Source organism: Anabrus simplex, chromosome 8 (assembly GCF_040414725.1).
Source record: "Anabrus simplex isolate iqAnaSimp1 chromosome 8, ASM4041472v1, whole genome shotgun sequence".
NCBI lineage: Eukaryota > Metazoa > Arthropoda > Insecta > Orthoptera > Tettigoniidae > Anabrus > Anabrus simplex.
The window spans coordinates 44353931-44374870 of NC_090272.1; the positions used below are offsets into that span (position 1 = coordinate 44353931).

The 20940-nt window shown below is 38.3% G+C and overlaps 1 protein-coding gene across 1 annotated transcript in view; it reads right to left on the minus strand.

The window, feature by feature from the left end:
• Grip128 (gamma-tubulin complex component 5) overlaps window positions 1–20940 on the minus strand; it is a 334747-nt gene that overhangs the window by 33725 nt on the left and 280082 nt on the right. Inside the window, exons 12-13 of the mRNA XM_067152174.2 lie at window positions 15365–15538; window positions 7853–7973 (exon numbers count right to left, since the gene is read on the minus strand). Coding sequence (XP_067008275.2) covers window positions 7853–7973; window positions 15365–15538 — 295 coding nt within the window. The remainder of the gene's footprint in view (window positions 1–7852; window positions 7974–15364; window positions 15539–20940) is intronic.

A 20940-nucleotide genomic window follows, 5' to 3' on the forward strand; every position in this document is an offset into this window, starting at 1 on the left:
AAAACAAAAATGACATTGTACAAGTCCTATTATACACCAATTCTTACATACAGTCTCGAAACCACAACACTGACCAATAGAGATAATTCCAAACTTCAGGCAGCTGAAATGAAATTCCTACGCACTATGATCCAGAAAACCAGGAAAGACAAGATTAGGAATGAGAAAATTAGAGAAGAAGTAGGAATAGATGATTCTCTCCTTAATAAGATTCAGATATCAAGACTGAAGTGGTTTGGTCACATGAAGAGGATGCCAGTAAACAGAACTGCAAGGAAGGAATTTGACAGAAAGGTAGAAGGAAGACGACCCGTGGGAAGGCCACGAAGGAAATGGATAGATTTAGTTAACAGCGATGTACTGCTGAGAGGTGATGATTGGGACAAGTTGGTGGAGGAAGAATGGTACAAGGACAGGATGAGATGGAGGAGGCTCATATACCACACCCGGGAAACTGGAGATGGTTTAAGATGATGATGATGATGATGATGATGATGATTACTCAAAAGTTGGCTGAACTTGGGATATCTATCTCATGATTCACAGGCAGGAAATTCTGGAGAGAATAAAACAAAAATGCAGCATATCGGTCCAGTAGAATGGACAGACGGTTTTGCCAAAGCTGTTTTTGATGATGCTTGTTGCTTAAAGGGGCCTAACATCTAAGGTCATCGGCCCAAGCCTGTTTTTTAGTAGACTCTTAATACATAGATTTACCCTATTTTGATAATGTAAAATGTGCACTGAAATTTCAAAACAAGAACAATAATGTAAATGGGAGCTCTTATTAAATTATGTATATAAATTTTTATGTGACGATAGTGGCTCGGAAGGCGGTGTTAGTGAAGATACACAGAGCAATGATAATATTGAAGGTATGGAATTATAACTTCATGCACAAATAGAAATATTATTGACATCCAAATATACATTTGAAACAACTTATATTTCATTATGATTGGAATTTGTTTTACAGCTTACCACAGGTTCCCACGCACTTCATATTTGCGTGAATATGTATGAATGTCTACATATTAGTTAAGTTTTTTCTAGATATGAGGGATTAGGATTACATAAAATATCTAAAATATCACTTTCATGAATCATTTGTTTGCCACGAGAAGCCATGTTTTAGAGCACATTGCGTGACAACATCTACTAACGCACACTCGTCAAAAATATTGTAAATTCTCTGGCAGACGGATATTACTGCCATCTGTTGAGATGCTCTCATAACTAAATTATGAAGAAACATGATGTATCCACCAGAATGCGTGCATAGCTGGTTCTTGATTATTAGTGAATTGTCAAACCTTACTACGGGCTATGCTTGCAGTTAGACTGGAACGTGTTAAGAAGCCAGCGGCATCATTACTCGTATCATGGCTGCAAGCAAGCAAGCAAGCAAGCAAGCAAGCAAGCAACATTCTTTCTTTCTTTTTCTTGATCTGCATTATATGCAACACATTTAATATCTGAAATTTTCATAGGTTTACTTCTTGTTTCTTAGAGGTTGCTATGCTATGCACTTGTGATAAACAATGTTTTTTAATTCACTTGCAGAATCCAAATGGCACTTTTTCCCTTTATAACTATGCATATATTACATTAAACATGTAGAAACATTCATTACTGTTATGTATTATCAACTACTTTCAAGGAAAGCTTAGACCTTGACTCAGGGCTTAACTGTAAGCAGAAGCTTACAAATAAAGTAAAGAATATTTTGCCTCCTGCTATTGAATTTCAAAATTTCTTTATGATTGAGAAAACAAGAATGGCAAATTGAAATTAATAGAAGTCTGTTATAGCGAGAATTTGTAATGGTGAAAAATGTACTCACTATAGCGGATTGTCGTTGCATCAGATTTTTTTTAAATTCAGGAAAAACCCTGTACACATTAAAATAGGTACGAAACGGTACAGTTTGTTTGAAACTTAAATTTTTGTGGATGATACCCACACCACAGCTTACTTGTTTGTTATTTTTCCAAATCCAATACTACGTGAAAGTGTATGTTTAATTTAATTCTGAAAAAATTTATAGTATCAATCCAAAGGCTTCTGTGGCAAACACTTCAGTTTTCTTCTTCAAACAGCGTCATCTAACCTAACCTTATATGTATCACAAAAACATTTCAAACACATGTAGAGAAATGATAACCTCCTCGCTAAAAATTTACATGGGAATAGATTTCCAAAATTTAACTAGGTGCAAGAAAATATAAACTATCCTCTGAAATCGGTGATGCATACCTGCCAACGTTACAAAACCAAAAATCAGGAGATTTTGATATGAAAATCAGGAAAAATCAGGAGAAATCAGGAGATACAATTGATCAAAACTGCTTATTCTACATGTCTTGCACAATACAGTACTACAATATATTTATAATACTTATTATCTCAAAGCCCGATTGTAGCTATACGAGGCTACAAGGCTAAAAATTACACATCTCTATTCCCTCAAGGAAAGTATGTGAGTGAGATGATCGGTCCCTGATAAGCCTGCTGAAAATAGTATGAACGCATGTGTGAATCAGTCATGCACTTAGATGCCATTAGGCTACTTAGCAAATGCATAGATTAATATATTGCACCAAGTGCCCGTGCGATTATGCAAAGCACAATGCAATTTGGATCAAATAACTAGCTGATGAACCCATGCTTCGCTACGGAATTCTCAGAAAGACTGTCCTTATAGTTTTCCCAACTAAAGTCCACATAGGTCATTACAATGACGCCAGTATGAATGTTGCGATAAAAAGCAATGTTGTCATATGAAATATTCGATAAAATGGAAACAGCACATTTTCTCACTTTTAGCGAAATGTACTACGGTGTCGATCTAACAGTTCAAAAGTATCAGAGCTAGAATGACCAGGCTGCAGACAGCCGCGAATACTCCTGTGTAATTATTCTGTTTAAGTGTGCACACTGCTCATTCCAATCACTGCCTCAGAGTAGGGACTCACTAGCTGGAATACTATGCTGATTCAGTGTGTTACGTACCAGTAGTATCACAAAATTTATGAACCAGAGGAATGGCATGCTAAAGGAGAGAGATCTAACTCCCCACTCCCCAGCTACTTCCCACAAATATTCAGGCAGGCTCTTATACTCAATACGCAGCAGTAATCGTATCTATCGGAGATAAATGGCAGCAGAATACACAAAGCACATCACAACAAACAATGGTCAATGTAATGTTATTACTGATCAATTTTATGAGCTTTCTATATTGGAGGCCTTCACACTTAGTTTTCTTCCAAATCTGTGATTGAGAGCATCTAATGTCAAGTGAATACTCCTTTCTTTCATGACAATCTCTTGTGTTGTTTAAGCAATTGTTCTTTCATTACTTTTTTCTCATTCTTATAATTATCTTCACAATTTAATCACCATCACCACCAATATTATTGTAGTCGGTATGGTAAAACTTAATAACACATAAATAATCGGAAATTGTATTCTCTGTAACTTTTGTTACCGGTATGTAGTACTTTTCAATATGACCAGTAAGATAGGTAATTAAAAATTAAATTTTTGGCACCTTCCCCTAAACTACCATTTTGAGCGGAGTGAATAAAATTATTTATAGCGTAGACTGTAGTTCCTTATTCAGCGACTTTACATAAAATTCTGTTCACCCATTTTCACGTTCCCCGGCGCTGATATGGACTTAGCAAAAAAATCCGAATCCATGAATATCTCCATCATCATAGCCGGTACGGTAAAAATGTATAAGACGTAAATGATAAGAAATTTTATAATATATAATTTTAGTTATCTAGTATTTATCGATAGGGCCAATAATAACATAAATATTTGAGAATTAAATTTTAGGCCTTCCCCTAAACTACCATTTCACTCAGCGTGAATAAAATTATTTATGGCCTAGATTGTAGCGACTTTTTCCCCGACGTTATATACCGAATTTCATTAAATTCTCTTCAGCCGTTTTCTCGTGATGAGCGTGCGTACGCACGTACGTACAGACAGACAGACAGACAGACAGACAAATTACGGAAAATTAAAATGTGCATATCCCCTTGTTACTATGGATGGTCGCGACCGGTACACAAATATAATTCTTTTTAAATTCCGAGCAATGTACGGACAAAACTCTTGTTTTGTTTATATTGAGATAAATAAAAATGAGTCTCAATTGTCTCCAAATGGCTCGTAAAGTCTCTAGAAAAGTCACTAGTAGTTATAGTAGTTATTGAAATTCTGTCACTAAATTACTAAGAAACTCAATATCTAGCGACGAGTCTCTAGAATCGACCAAAGAGAATGGAATCGACTAGACTGATGTTAACAAACACCAACATAGAACGCGAGAACGAGAGATTGACAATCGATACACGCGTCGCGATATAAAGGTTTCAATAAACATCGTACATTCGCGAACATTTCTCGCATTCATAAACGTCGATGTTTCGTTTGAAAGTGGCCAATGAGTGAAGGACTTCCGGCCACTGGCGTAAAAAAGCTGAAACGGCGGGATTTGAAAATAAATGTTTGAAGTTCACCAAAAAATAAGCTAAATTCGGGAGAAATAATAGAATAATCGGGAGGCGGGAAAAACTGTCGAAAATCGGGAGTCTCCCGCCTAAATCGGGAAAGTTGGCAGGTATGGTGATGTTTTCTGCCATATCTTGAGGTGTATCACATTCTTCCTTAATTTCAGTATATAACATTAAAGTTAAGAAATCGTTTACTTCAGCCTTTCGAGTTAACAAGTCCTATTGGCCATGTTATTTACAAATTTATTATGAAGACGTGTTTTCCTCTTTCATTTTGAATTTACTTTAGAGAAAAGCAGTTGACGGATATTACTAATTGACTCCAACATCGCCTTCGAATGTCGACGAGAGAGCTCACAAATGCACATAGCAAGAAAATTATACCATACCTTAATCAATTGCATTTTGTGGCCAACTTTTCAGTTTTCTTATTCAAACAGCATCACCTAACCTAATTTAACCGTACTATATCTATGATGAAAACATACTTCAAGCGCCATAAATTTACGTGATATTAGCCTTTCCGAAATTTAATCAGACGTGAGAAAATATAAACTAACCTCTGATATCAATGATGCATTCTGCCATATCTTGAGGTGTATCCATTCTTACTTAACTTCAGTATTTAGCATTAAAATTAAGCAATCGTTTATTCAGCTTTTGTTTTTAATGAGTTAACAACTGTTATCGCACAAGTTATTTACACATTTATTACTAAAACACGTTCTCTTTCATTTCAAATTTTCTTTACGGAACAGATAATGGACTTACTAATAAAATTACTAATAGAATCCAACATCGCCTTTGAATATTGACGAGAGAGCTCGCTAGTGGACATAGCGAGGAAATTATTTCAAGGGTGATCGATTGCATGTAAAATAATCGCTGGAATGCATAAACATGGGTAACGGAAAAAATCGTGCACGCATAATCACTCTTAATAACGGATGCGTCAGTGATAGGGCTCTCACTGTAACCGAAGGATAATACACAGTTTAACACAGGAATTTTGAAGGGACAGACAAAAACTGTCGTTATAATGGGGTTCTTGTTATATACCGTACTCGCTATAGCGGACTTCTACTGTATACAGAGTGAACTTTAATAAAACCGACAAACTGCAGGGACTTATTCTTGACTGGAAATGGAGGGAAAAATGTCCTATGAACATGTGTCCGGAAATGCATCATTGCGACGGAAGACAGCATTGACGAAATTTTCTCTGACTACTTGCAGTGCGTTTCTTCTGTTGCACACAGCGTACTGTCGGAAGCAGAATGGTCCGGTATTCACGTCAGGAACAAGCCGAGATGGTGTTTGTGATATAGATGTTGATTTCCATAGGAAATCAGAAATATTTGTTCCGAATGAGTAAATTTATAATACCAATATAAATGGTCCGTTATTGGAGATTATAAATATTATAAATAAATATTCATTGGTATTATGGTGTTTGTGTACGGCCAAGCCAATGGAAATGGTCGAGAGGCAGCACGGCTATACCAAAACAAGTACCCACGCAGACACCAACTGCACCACAAAACGTTTAAAGCCATTTTTGGGCGTTTGCATTATAAATATTATAAATAAATGTCCAATAATGGACCATTTATATTGGTATTATAAATTTACTCATTCGGAACTAATATTTCTGATTTCCTATGGAAATCAACATCTATATCATCTGATGGCCAAGCAGGCATCAATTTTTGGTAGTGAGACAAAGTCTCTCATAGTGCATTGGCACTGCCGGTGGCTACAATTAGCCTAAGCAGTGGCCTCCATGGTATGCACTAGCCATGCGTCTTGGTAGGTGTGCTAGGTACCAACTGATGAGCCCAGCTTAGCACACGGGGGCAAAACGCTAGCAACCAGGAATGAGTTAGCTGGAATATTTATAATGTCCAATAACGGACCATTTATATTGGTATTATGGTGTTTGTGTACAGCCAAGTCAATGGAAATGGTCGAGAGGCAGCACGGCTATACCATAACAAGTATCCACGCAGACACCAACCGCCCACACAACGTTTCAAGCCATTTTTGGGCGTTTGTGTGATCATGGGTCCTTTCACACAGCCGAATGTGCAGGGAGGCAGGGGACTGTGCGTACACCAGATCTGGAGGAACAGGTTCTACAGGACACTGAGATGAACCCTAGTACAAGCTCCAGACAAGTGGCCCCCCCAACATGGTGTAAGCCAGACTACGATTATGTGAATCCTGCATGACAACCACTATTATCCCTATCACCTGCAATGAGTGCAAGGATTATCAGCAGCGGATTTCCCTCTACGGGAAGGATTTTGTCGATGGTTTTTGCACCAGGCTATTACAGTTACGGGATTTCTGTCGTCAATCATCTTTACCGATGAAGCAACCTATACCAGAAATGGCATCGTCAATCTGCATAATCGTCATCTGTGGGCTACAGAAAATCCCTGGGGAATGGTTGAAGCGTCTCACCAGTATCGTTCAGCAGCAATGTTTGGGCAGGGATTCTTGGCGACCACATACCTGGACCAGTTATTATTCCACAACGCCTCAATGGAGGAACGTACATGGACTTCCTGCAGAATACTCTGCCTGAATTGCTTGAGAATGTGCCTTTGGCTATAAGACAGGTTATGCAGTTTCTGCATGATGGAGCATCACCCCACTTCCACATTACAGTTCGCCAACACCTCGACAACATCTTCCCCAGGCGCTGGATAGGACGCGGAGGCCCTGTTGCATGGCCTCCTAGATCACCAGACTTAAACCCCCTGGATTTTAACCTCTGGGGACATCTAAAAAGCGTTGTGTATGCTGAACCAGTTCCTGATGTGCAAACCCTTCAACAGCGTGTTCACGACGCCTGTGACGCTATTCGGCGAGAGGTCGGAACGTGCGAAAGAGTGAGGCAATCCATGATACGTCTGAATGCATGCAATGCAGCCCACGGAGGCCACTTTGAACATCTGCTGCGACGTGGATGCGATTCAGCTATGTACTGTGTTCCGGGGCTATTTGTTGTCGTTGCATGCACACCGTCCATTTCCGGACACGTTCGTAGGACATTTTTTCCTTCATTTCCGGTTAGGAATCAGTCCCTGCAGTTTGTCGGTTTTATTAAAGTTCACCCTGTATATATATCTTTATAATACCGACTAGTTGACTAATTAATTAAAATTTTAATCTGAATTTAGTGAAAAGAATTCTTTTTCCCTACATTACTGCCTGCCAAGCTTAACTTAATTATAAAAATAGACTAAAAGAATTCTTTTGATTTGATAGTTCAACTTAAACCAATGACTTTATAAAAAGGAATACAATTAACTTACCTGAAAAACGTAACTGCTGAAGGGCCCACAGAGCCCACTTCACTTTAAGGAGAAACTGGAATACAGCATTATAGTACTTCATGTTCGTTGGGCTTAAAATAAGGGTTAAGGGCCATGATGCCTGGAAAATGTTATGTCATTTTAGAACAGACACCAATAACTTATAACATTTACTTCATTTTAGTACAATATTTCAAAAATTAAGTTCATGAATCGTGAGAAATACCAATCCTTTTCTGAGTTTCATGCATCTTAATGTTCACAGTTCTTCCATTTCATATTTTTACTTGTCACAAAAAAGATTATGTGAAACAATTCTGCTATAAAATCTGTAGGTTTTTTTTTGCTAGTGGCTTTACGTCGCATTAACGTTTTATGGTGACGATGGGATAGGAAAGGCCTAGGAGTTGGAAGGAAGCTGCCACGGCCTTAATTAAGGTACAGCCCCAGCATTTGCCTGGTGTAAAAATGGGAAACCACGGAAAACCATCTTCAGGGCTGCTGACAGTGGGATTCGAACCCACTATCTCCCGGATGCAAGCTCACAGTCGCGCGCCTCTAACCGCACAGACAACTCGGCCGGTAAATCTGTTAAGTACCAGTTGTCAAGCAAATCTGGACACTTTGGAATGTAAGCTGTGGGAAAAGGTGATGTTACAGACTTATCTAAGGGAGTGTATATAGTTAACCTTTACCCCTCACCTGTCAGAAGCACCCTGGCATTAATGATTTTTCCTTTCTGGTCATGTATTGGGCAAGCACTAACTTTATACTGAATCATCAAAAACTCATTTTTTGTCTCTGCCCTGACAACATATCCAATTCTATACTCTTCTGTCAGCTTTTGGTTGAGCAAGGAACTTTGTAAAATCTTAGTATTATTAGACAAGCAGTAGTAAAACTATTATTCAGTCAGCAGTGCAGTTCAGTCAGCTGCATGAACAGATCACACGTTAGTAAACAAACACAGCTGAACACTGAATTTGTTTGCATCTACAGGGTAAATGCCAGTGTGAGAAAATACCAAGACACCTTTCTCAACTGTGACCACTTGCTTGAAAGCCTTGTTGAATAATGGTGCCAGATCATAACAAGTCATTTTTTCATGGGAATGCAGTCTCAGATGTACATCACATTCTCGATTAAAGGCAGCCTTTAACACACTAAAGAAGATGACATCAAGTGGCTGGAGTTGGTGTGATGTGTGAGGAGGGATTGTTGCAATCACAATTCCGTTTTCTTTGCAGTAATTGTATGGGGCAAATGTTGTATAAATAGTACAGTTGTCCATTATAAGAAGTATTAGGTCCTATTGATTGTTTTGCAAATTTCAGGAAATAGTTAAGCCAAATAGATCTTCATTTATCCAACTACAGGGTCTCTGTTATAAACCCAGACCGAGCACACGGTATTCGTACTCTGCACTACAGCAGCTGCCTCAGCCCAACTTACGTCGCGCGTGGCTGCCCTGCTTTAAGCGTGTATACAATCTTATATGAAATCTTACCTTATAAAAGATGCTGGAAGTGTCGTCCTTCATAAACACCATTAGGATTGTCTCCACACCAACAGCGAGAGTTAGGACTGTTCACATGACCGTTAAGATGAAATTGGCCTTGTCCGTAAAGAACACAAGCTGCAGGTCGAAAAAACAATCCTTCAATGATGCAAGATACCACTCACAATATCTTATTTTTGTGGCTGGATCAGCAGGTTTTAAACAATGGGTACATGTAAACCTGTACGGTCTGATGTGTAACAGCTTTGTAGCTCTGTGTGCAGAAGAAATGGAAACCCCTACTTGTAGTATGAAGGCTTTCACGGCCGGTGTCAATATAATAAAAATCTTCTGGGCTATTATGCCGTGGTCCACTCCTCTCGTTTCTACCAAACATTTCGACTACTGCTGCGGTAGTCATCTTCTGTGGCGTCGTGTCGATACGCTCTCCTGTATCGCGCTGGCGACTGCAAAAGTTGTTTGGGAAGCAGCTGTATTTATATGTAAGTGTGCGGCCTTCAATTGGTTCGCGCCGTGCAATCCGACATATGATTGGATATCTGAAAGCACGACCTCCGATTGGGTCGCGTCGAACAGTCTGCCGTCTGATTGGATCTCGGAGTGCACGACCTCCGATTGGGTCGTGCCAGGCAATGGATCCTCTGGTTGGTTGACTGTGATGTCCCTGATCTTAGTTAGCTTCGGTCGTACGTTACATAAAGGGGTGTACCAGGACTTGGCGCGAACCAATTGGAGGCCGCACACTTGCATATAAATACAGCTGCTTCCCAAACAACTTTCGCAGTCGCCAGCGCGATACAGAAGAGCGTATCGACACGACACCACAGAAGATAACTACCGCAGCAGTAGTCGAAACGTTTAGTAGAAACGAGAGGAGTGGACCACGGCATAATAGCCCGCAAGATTTTTATTATATTGACACCGGCCGCGAAAGCCTTCATACTTTAATGACCCACCTCTACGAGGAGGATATTTATCGTTTAAGTCGTCAATTAGAAACGCTTCGCAAGAAGAAATCACATTTACTGTGCTTTCTTACATTCTTACTCCGCTGCCGCGACACCTGTGTTATTTCACAATTTCTACGACAGAAGAGACTTTTTTCAACCCCTTCGGCACACAGAATTTATAACAGAACGGAACAAGCTCTTCTTAGGGAACGTATTCATTTTACTCGTAAAGAACTGGCCCTTAATGATGAACGGCTTTTATCATTACATTTGACGACAGGCAACTCGATGCACTGGAGTGACTGGGACTGAATGGACAGGATTACTTACACCACCATGGAATGACTGGCAGAAGTGTCAATACTCGCCTGACGGAGCATAAAAGGAACTGTCGCTTGGGGCAATACGACAAATCAGCAGTAGTGGAGCATGCACTGCTTGACGGAAAGCATGAGATCCGTTACGAGGATACTGACATACTGGTCACAACATCCCATTTTCACGCACGTCTCTACAGGGAAGCAATCGAAATACACAAACATCCGGATAACTTTAATAGAAAGGAGGAAGGACTGAAACTCAGCAAGTCCTGGTACACCCCTTTATATAACGTACGACCGAAGCTAACTAAGATCAGGGACATCACAGTCAACCAACCAGAGGATCCATTGCCTGCCACGACCCAATCGGAGGTCGTGCACTCTGAGATCCAATCAGACGGCAGACTGCTCGACGCGATCCAATCGGAGGTCGTGCTTTCCGATATCCAACCAGATGTCGGATTACACGGCGCGAACGAATTGGAGGCCACACACGTACATATAAATACAGCTGCTTCCCAAACAACTTTTGCAGTCGCCAGCACGATACAGGAGAGCGTATCGACACGACGCCACAGAAGATGACTACCGCAGCAGTAGTCGAAACGTTTGGTAGAAACGAGAGGAGTGGACCACGGCATAATAGCCCGGAAGATTTTTATTATACCCCTACTTGTGCTAATTTTGTGAGTGATATATTTGGTGACCGTTCAAGACTCACATCAAAGTCATCTAGCTTTTCCTCTGTTAAAACTGTTTATGTGCGTGCATGTTTTTTATTGAGCACTGAGCCCGTAGTTTCAAATTTATTTACAATTATGTGAAGCTGTGCTCATGAAGGTGGCACTTCACCAGGAAATTGCTGAACAAATGGATCGCGTTCCCATCGAGACGACTCGTACTTACAGCTGCATGGGTCTCAGAGTAGAAACGCTGCTGGACGGTCTGGGTTTATAAGAAAGACCCCACATTCTTGCTGCAGTGATAGACACTTCCTTTCGGATTACCTCTCCCTAACACAAGTCAGTTCTGTCCCTTGGGAAATTAAAATTGGAGTTTTAAACTGCCAGTAGCACTAACTAGACAGCAAACTGTAACACTTTTTCCATGATCCCAAATTGTGGTAGCCCCAACTTATTTCTGGCCATTGGGTCCCAGGATACAACCTGGATTTTGCACTGTTTAGATACAAGTCTCACCCATATTAAATGTTCTATACCTTCAAATTTGTGCTTTTCCATTACAGCATCTACGTTAGAAAAGAACTGTTTAAATTGTTTGTTAACTGGTTTGTTAAATGTGCTGATTCGGCTGATACTAGTAGTTTCAGGAATCCTGAGGCTCAACTCAGGATTTCTATGGAGAAAAAATTAAAGTCAATCTATGCCTGCTAATTTTAAGAATTTACCAGTACTTGTTTAACTTCTGCATATTCAAATACTACCTTGCATAGTTCTAGATGAGATATTCCATAAAACATCTTTGCCATGAACAGTATGTGATTCTTTATTTCCACTTTTTGTTCCTTTGTGAAAGCAGGATTACTAGCCAGCTCAGCACATTCAGATTTCCCTGACTTAAACTGTTAGGAATGGCTGCAGGAGTAAGGAGAGACTGAAGGAACTTACTAGGAAATTGAATTTAGCAACAAAAAATAAAAGTGTACTAAGAATAACATGATGGCGGACATAACTGGCAGCCATACGATTTTTAGGAAGCAATGAAAGGATATGTATAGATACTTTAAGGCAGGAACAGGTTCCAGGAAGGACATTCCAGGGATCATTAATGAACAAGAGGATTGTGTATGTGAGAACTTGCAGTAAGCAGAATGACTCACTCATTGGTAGTAAAGGTAGTTGGATGAAGGATAATGTCGAGAGAAAGGAGGCAGCTAATACTGGCAAACTACTGAAATTTACCTATGATAATAAAGATATTTACAAAAAGATACAAAAGTTGAAAGGTAGAAAAGCAGTTGGGGTTGATAATATTTCCAAAGATATATTAAAAGCAATGGGTTGGGATATAGTGCCAAATCTGAAATACTTATTTGATGACTGTTAGCATGAAGGAGCGACACCAAATGAATGGAACATTGCAATAGTCACCCCAGTGTACAAGGGGAAAGGTGATAAACATAAAGCGGATAATTACAGGCCAGTCAGCTTAATGTGGTGTTTGTAAACAATGGGAAAGCACTATTTCTGATTATATTAGACACATTTGCATAATTTCTAACTGGTTTGATAGAAGGCAGTTCGGGTTTAGGAAAGGTTATTCCAGTGCAACTCAACTTACAGGATTCCAGCAAGATATAGCAGACATTTTACACATAGGAGATCAAATGGACTGAAATGCTACTGAGCTATCCAAGGCTTTTGAAAGGGTAGATCAAGGAAGTTTGCTGACAAAAATGAGGGTAATTGGACTAGATAAAATAATGGTTGAATGGAAGGCTAAATCTCACACACACACACACACACGCACACGCACACGCGCGCAAAGAACTGAAATCACTGATAAGGGTACTTGCGGATGATGTTATACTGTATAGAATAGTAAATAAATTACAGGATTGTGAGTGATTACAAAAGCCTAGACAATGTTGTGAAATGTACAGCAGATAATGGTATGATGGTAAACGAGATGAAAAGTCAGGTAAGTTTCACCATGAGGAAAAGTCCTCTCAGTTTTAATTACTGTGTTGATGGGGTGATAGTACCTCATGGGGATCACGATTAAATACCTAGGTAATCACATTAACAGGGTTGTAAAGCAAGGTTACAGGTCTCTTCACACGGTTTTGAGGGTACTTAAGCGTTGTAGTAAGGACGTAAAGGAGAGGGCATATAAGTCACTAGTAAAATTCCAATTAGAGTATGGTTCCAGTGTACAGAACCCACATCAAGACATGGTTCCAGTGTATGGGACCCACACCACGATTACTTGATAAGAGAACTGGAAAAGATCCAAAGATAAGCAGCACAGTTTAGTCTGGGTGATTTCCGACAAACGAGTAGTGTTAAGAACTAGTATTAGGTTTAATGGTCCACACAATCGATGTTAAAATATGTTATACATCCTTTGGTACATGTTTTGTCTAATTTAAGACTTCCTCAGCCATAACGTCTCATAACTAATTATGTTTATCCTCAATGAACACGAAATTCAGAGGATGATAAATATGAAGCCCAAGTTACCTACGGCTAGAGCGATGCCTAAAATCTATAAAGTAGGAATACCTGTCAGATCTATTATTAATTGCAAGAACAGTCCTACGTAGAAAATCTGCAAATTTATACACAAATTTCTTTCTAACAACTATAAGTTTCATAACAAATCAATAAGGAATTCAGTAGATTTTTGTAATAGTTTGGAAATTTCAAACTTTTGCCACATCATTACTTATGTTCATATGACTTAACTAATATGTATGCAAATATTCCAGCCAGTAAAACAACAGATATTAGAATGAATTTAACTAGTCAAGGTCAAGTGGGAAAATTAGAAATTGAACAATTCATGAAAATTCTGGAGTTTGTCACAAAAAACAATTATGTTACATTCAACAACACTATTTATAGGCAAGAGGGATTACCAATGGGAGCTCCAACCTCTGGTATCCTGGCCAATATTTATTTAGACCATTTAGAACACCACAAAATAACTGGACATATTCAAGGTTTGGACTTTTGGACACGATTCGTGGATGATACTTTTGTAATAATAGATAAACGTTATAAAAATAGTAACAATAGTTTACAATTTTTAAATTCATTAGATGAGAAAATCAAATTTACAGTTGAAAAAGAGAAGGATAATGCTTTAAATTTCTTGTATGTGACCGTGAAGAGGGAACCCAGTAAATTCTCTTAAAAAGTATATAGAAAGGATACATTTACTCTGGTGACCATTAAAAATGATTCTTTACATCCTGGGAGTCATAAGAGGGCTGCTTATTTTAGTATGGTTTATTGAGCCTTCAATTTGCTTTTATCTCATACGGAAAGAAATAAAGAATTATGTTTTATACAGAAGATAGCCAACAAGAATGGGTACTATTAATAAAATTACACGTAAAGTATAACGAAAGAACAACATAAGACTAAATCTTAAGAATTAAAAGTACGCTACTTTTGCGTTTACAAACCCAGGGATTTTCTAAATCACAAAATTACTGTATTTACTTGTGTACCAGACCCCCTCGCATATTAGACCTCCCTTGGCTTTTTTGGGACAAAGAAAATGAAAAATATAAATCTTGTATACAAGACCCCCCAACGTAATTCATCAGAGAAGTACAATGATTCCGCTTCGAAGTGGGGGTTTATTTTGTGTTTTGATAGACTGAAAAACTTAAATGTTAAATTTAGAGAGAGCTGTATAGAAATCTCCTCTAGTATATGGACCTTTTTCATCTTCTATATAAACACCAGTGTCAGAAAGCCTTTCATATATGGATTAAAATTAAGTTCACATAAAGAGACCACCATAGGGTCCACGGCAGTTGTTTATGATGGTACAGAGATTGGGCAGTCAAAGATAATCCCATAACATAACGTCAATGGCCATAACACCAGCAGCTCCAAGTACTGAACGCATGGTTGACCAAAAAACGGTCAGCTACTCTATTTACTAGATCAGGGCAGTGGGCAATGAAGTTTAAACATTACAATTTTAATAATAAAATAAAAATAAAAAGAAATGACTTATTACTTACCTGATACTTTAAAGATAATTCATCCATGGAATCTAGAACACTGGACAAATGACCTTCTCCTTCGCCTACAACGACAGAAAACTTGGAACTGTATTCTGGGTAGCGGAGGTCTACGCAATCTTCTAACTGAACAGTAAGAGCACTGGATTGTGCCCACAAAACTTCATGTTCGACCTAAGAGAAAACAAAATAATTGATAATTAGTACACACACCAGCCACCAATATTTGTCAAATCGCTGTCCCGTTTTTCTACGGGGTCGGGTACGAGGCGAGATGAATCTGTTGAGGCGGGTTTTTATGACCGGATGCCCTTCCTGATGTCAACCTCATCAGATGAGTTAATGTAACGAAATTAATCGACATGATATTTGTTGGTAGGAAGGGAGAGAGTGAAACCCGATGCCGGCACATAGCCTACTCCTGTTAAGGAGCACCAAGCGGCCTGCTCAAGGCTTACTGTTCCCATCTGACAGACGAATCACCCTTAACAGCGTCATAAGCCCTCACTCAATGCGCACTGTGGAGAAGTTTGGAATTTAATCAGGCTTTTGGCATGCAATCAAGTGATTAGAAATTTTATACCACCACCTCCCCTACCCTGCCGGTCAACATTCTGATGGTGAACATTTTTTCGACCAACGGGACTCGAACCAGCTAACCACAGTGTCAGACTATTTAGACTTCAACGTCTTAATGATCATGGCCATCAGGCACACACCAGCCACCAATAAACAGTTTCACCACCATATAAAGTATTTACCGAGGAAGATTGAGGTGTTTGAAATATTAATCAGTAGCCAAAGGTAGCTGAGCAATGGCAATTTTTAGTTACAGACGTCCAACGAAAAACGGCCATTCAGCACTTGCTTGGCTCACGTTGCCTAAACCATCAATAACAGATTCCAAGTATATGTGGAAGAATTGTTGAACAAAAAAGTTTTAAAAAAGGTTTGTGACAGTACATATCAATCTGTAAAAGTTAGCCCTTAAAAAGCCTTTGCTTTTTTGGGTGTATTATAGTTTGCAGTAGGAGAAATCAACCTTAAAATGAGAAAGCATATTTTGAGATTAATCTAACCCTTGTATTTTTTATTTTTATTTTTTCACTTCAGTAACCTTATTAAAGAAAAAGGCCTTCACAGTATATAATTTGGATAAATGAAGACTGCCATGCCAAAACCTTGTAAATCCCATTTTTTCACGAGAAACAAAACATTGTTTTCAACAAAACACAAATTGTAGAACATCATGAAAATCACTTCTTAACTCTTTTTTATAACACCACAATGAAATATGTTATGTTTAAAGGTTCCACCTTTTCAATACAGTACAATTCTGTTGTGCAAAACTATGTCGCAACATATTTACGGTACTGGTTTCGACACATTCTTAGTGTCATCATCAGCCAATCTGATAAAGCGAGCAAGAAAACAAATTAATACGACAATATACACACAGGTACAAGAACATATATTGAGTATTCCACTTAAAAGAAAGTTATAGATATAAAATAGGCAACAAAGTTAAAACCATGAAACTTATAGTTGTTAACAACGTAATATTCTTCATTAGTCTTGAAGTGAAGATTAAAGTCACTCATTCTAATGCAGAGTTTTTGATTAAGTGTAAGTTAAGAAATTGAATGACATCTTAAAATCTTGATGATTGTCTTGCTGTAAATTACATCTCAAAGGAGAGAAGAAACTGTATAGTGTTGTTGTTTAGTAGAGCCTTCTGAGTTTTTGTTGTTACGGCACATCAAGAGGTGGAAATATGTATACATGAAGGTCCTTTTGATATTGTATAGGACCAAGGTTTCTCAGTCCGATGCGGAGAGTGAAGCCTAAGGAAAGAAGGCCTAATTAAGTATGCAAAAAGACATAAAAAAGCAAGAAAAACAAAGGGGGAAAGAAAGTAAAGAAGGACTTTCTATGATATGAGGCTCACCTTGTTCTGCGTGCCGTGAAGCTTGAGTATGGAGAGGAAATGAAAGATGGAGTGTGTGTGGAAGCAGGGACGGAGCTAAGGCAGGAGTAGGGGGAAGAGGAGAGGGAACTAGGGAATAGTGATGAGGGAAAGAGGTTCAAGGTGGATCGGGGAGGGGGCGATGCAGTGGGGTCAAATAGAGCGAGAAGGTATTGTGTATGGCATTAAAGATTGAGCCCTGACTTGAAAACTTGATGTTTTTGAAAACCATAATGAGAACGTCAAATAGGATGTTGGATTTCTCTGATATCTCATTTAAGTTTAAATTGGGGTTAAAAAACGGATGAAGATATATATCGTCGTTGCCAGGACAAAACCTCCTATGTGATAATATTTTCTGAGATATACTGACCCGCAGCACTAGGGAATTCGATCCTGGCCCTTATTTCTAATCCCGGGATTGCGGGATTACACTCACTCAGTCCCGGGATCCCGGGATTGAACGTTACAAATAAATAATAAGAAAATCTTACAGAAATCAGCTGTTTAATCAGCAAATCAAAATTTAGACAAAATCAAACATATTTTACGGTATACACCCAGCTAATCTAATCACTCTAACGAATCAGACTTAGTTTAACCAGATTTAAGATCACTCAGTCTCTATGTTAAAATTATTCTTTTCCAAGAATCAGTGATATCTCTTTTAAACTTAGATAAATTAAAAAAACCTTATGTAACAAACTATGCAAATAAACTTTGGAAATTTACAACAATCTCTCTGAACATAGACTAAATAGACGACTTTCATGTATCATAATAAGTAGGTAGAAAGTTTCTTAGCAAAAAGTATTTAAAAATAACATTAATCAGTCACATTTCACATTTCTCATAAATATAAAGAAAACTAATTTAATAGGAACATTCTAATTTGAATTGCGAAAATATGATCTGAGAAATAACACGTCCAGTGTCTCATCACTGAGCCTGCTTCTCAATTTGTTGCACATATATGCAGCTACTGAGAAAGTGCATTTAGATTCGGTGGAAGTTGGAGGAATCGTTAGTAAATACCTATAAGCCTGCTCTAGGTTATAGCTCCGAGTAGAATTAGAAGACTCGTACAGACTCATTTCCTTCTTATCAATTCTGGAAAATTCATTTTCATTTAATGCTTGAGGAGACATAATTTTCATGCTGTTTTCATGCGTCTTTTGAAAATAAGAACCACTTTGCAAACATTTTTATTACATCCTTCATGTTCTGGTCATTCGTCAAATCCGGGCAATTTTCTCATTCTTCAAGGTCTAATCATGATTCAAGATCGTCGTCATCATCATCATCTGAGTCTACATCGTGGAGCTCAGTGGACTCATTTTCTGAATCCGGTATACAGGGTATACTTTCTTTATAAAGTATATCGCAAACGGCTAAGCGAATGCCATGAGCAAAACATATTGGTGCTCTGCATTGACAAGTTTTCCGACTTTGAGCATGACATTTGGACCGTCGGTTACAATTGCAGCGATTTCGCTGTCCAGTAAAATATCGAATTGAGAAAGGTGCTCTTTCAAAACATCAACACATGTTTCTGCCTTCAAAGATGCATCGATACGAATAAGGCCTAAACTCCAAAACTTTTCTCAGAATGAATATTTACGTTCATGTACCTTTTGTTAGCAAGTCGATGTCCATTCATCAAAGCTCAAACTAAAGCACTGACCTTCAGTTTTTAAAACAGTTAATTCAGCTTTTATATGGTTTCTAATTCTGTAGCTGTAATTGATCACACAGTTACGAACTGTTGAAGCAGCTTTCAGTAAATCTGAATATCTTTTTCATAATAATAACGCTCTCAAATCTATGGAGGTTACAAAGACACTAAAAGGAAAGCCATCTAAGGCCGTCATTCATGCTAAAACGTCGTCTACAGTAACAATGATGACAATCCCGAAAAACCTGGGATCCGGAAAACTTAATACTGAAAACCACGGGATTGTAAAGCAGTCGGGATCTCGGGATCGAATCCTCTACGCAGCACATACAATACGAAGAGCGAGAATGACTTGACAATATTCACATAATATTGCACCTTAGATGACAGAAACTTACTGGCCAAAGTTCTAAGCTAAAATATTTCACATAGAAGGTTTTGTCCCAGCAGCGATGATATAACAGTTTTCAGTGGCATTACTGGAATCAAGAAGGGGCCCTTTGCTTAAATTCTTGAGAATTTCTATGTCTTTGTCTATATTAACAAAACTATGTTTTAAATCGTGCATATGTTGCCCCACAGTTGAAAACCTATTGCACTTTATCGCGTTAACATGTTCCAAATATCTGATTTTAAAGTTACGCCCAGTCTGTCCTATGTGAGAAGAGTTACAGCTATTGCATTTAAAATCTGTAGATACCTGACCATGAAAAGACGTTAGTTTTATTCACTGAAATGGAATTATGAACCACCTCTGAATTCCTATTGTTGGTTTGAAAGGAAATCTTAGTATTATGTTTCTTGAAGATGTTAGCGGTACTATAGACGTTTTCATTACAGGTGAAAGTAGAATAATCGGCAGGGCTGGCATTTTCTCTTAATAGTGTTGTTTTTGGTTGGTGTTTAAATTTATTAATTATTCGTTCTATAAGAGAGTTATTGTAGCCATTGAATCTAGTGATGGACCAGATATTTAATTCTTTATTTAAGTCTTATTTGGACATTGGTATCTTGAAAGTGTGGATGAACGAACTGTTGTAAGTAGCACATTTATGTGTTTGTGGGTGTGATGAATCCTGGCTGATTGTGGTTGCTGTTTGTGTGGGTTTTCTATATATCTTATACGATAATGAGGTTGAAAGCATGCTTACCATTAGTTATAAAAAATTGAGTGATTTGTTGGATTCAGATTCAAGGGTGAATTTGATATGGGGATCAATATTGTTGAAATTAGTAAGGGTGGAAGGTGCATTAACGGTTCGGTCGACACGTTGGTAATTCTTGGTAATCTCTAATGACATTTTAGGACTGTGACCTGATTTATTATCCCCTTCCTTCATGACTGGAGTGTGTGTTTATTGCGAGTTACACAACATTTTATTATTGTATGCATCCGTAATATTTTATGATTTCCATCCAAAATGCTGAGACAAGGGTTCTATTCGATACTTTTTCTTACATTTTTTCCGCTAAAATATCTATAACGAATTACCGGCCCCCACTGTTAGAGGAAGATGATTTACGGGTCATGATAAACGAAATGTTGGAATTTAGTGGGGAGAATTGTGATATTAGTGAAGTAAGTTCTGCTGAAGGGGAATTCATAAGTGACAGGAAATTACTTGGAGTAAGTACTGCAGGCTCGAATATACAGGGTTTGGGCGTAGCTGATGCGAATGTTCAGCAGTCGCAAAAGACACAACACATGTTCGATTCCAGTTGAAGTAGCAATCATGACAATGACAGTTGTGACGATAATACTGATTACAATCCAACCATTGCAAGTTCTTCATCAACTTATACTAAAAATGGACAAAGAAATTCCCGCTTTGATCCAAATTTCCATCACGATGTAAAGAGAGTGTTTTTAGGGAAAACAAAACTGAGCGAAATATTTTAATTACTTTTTCATGACGAGATATGCCAGAACATAGC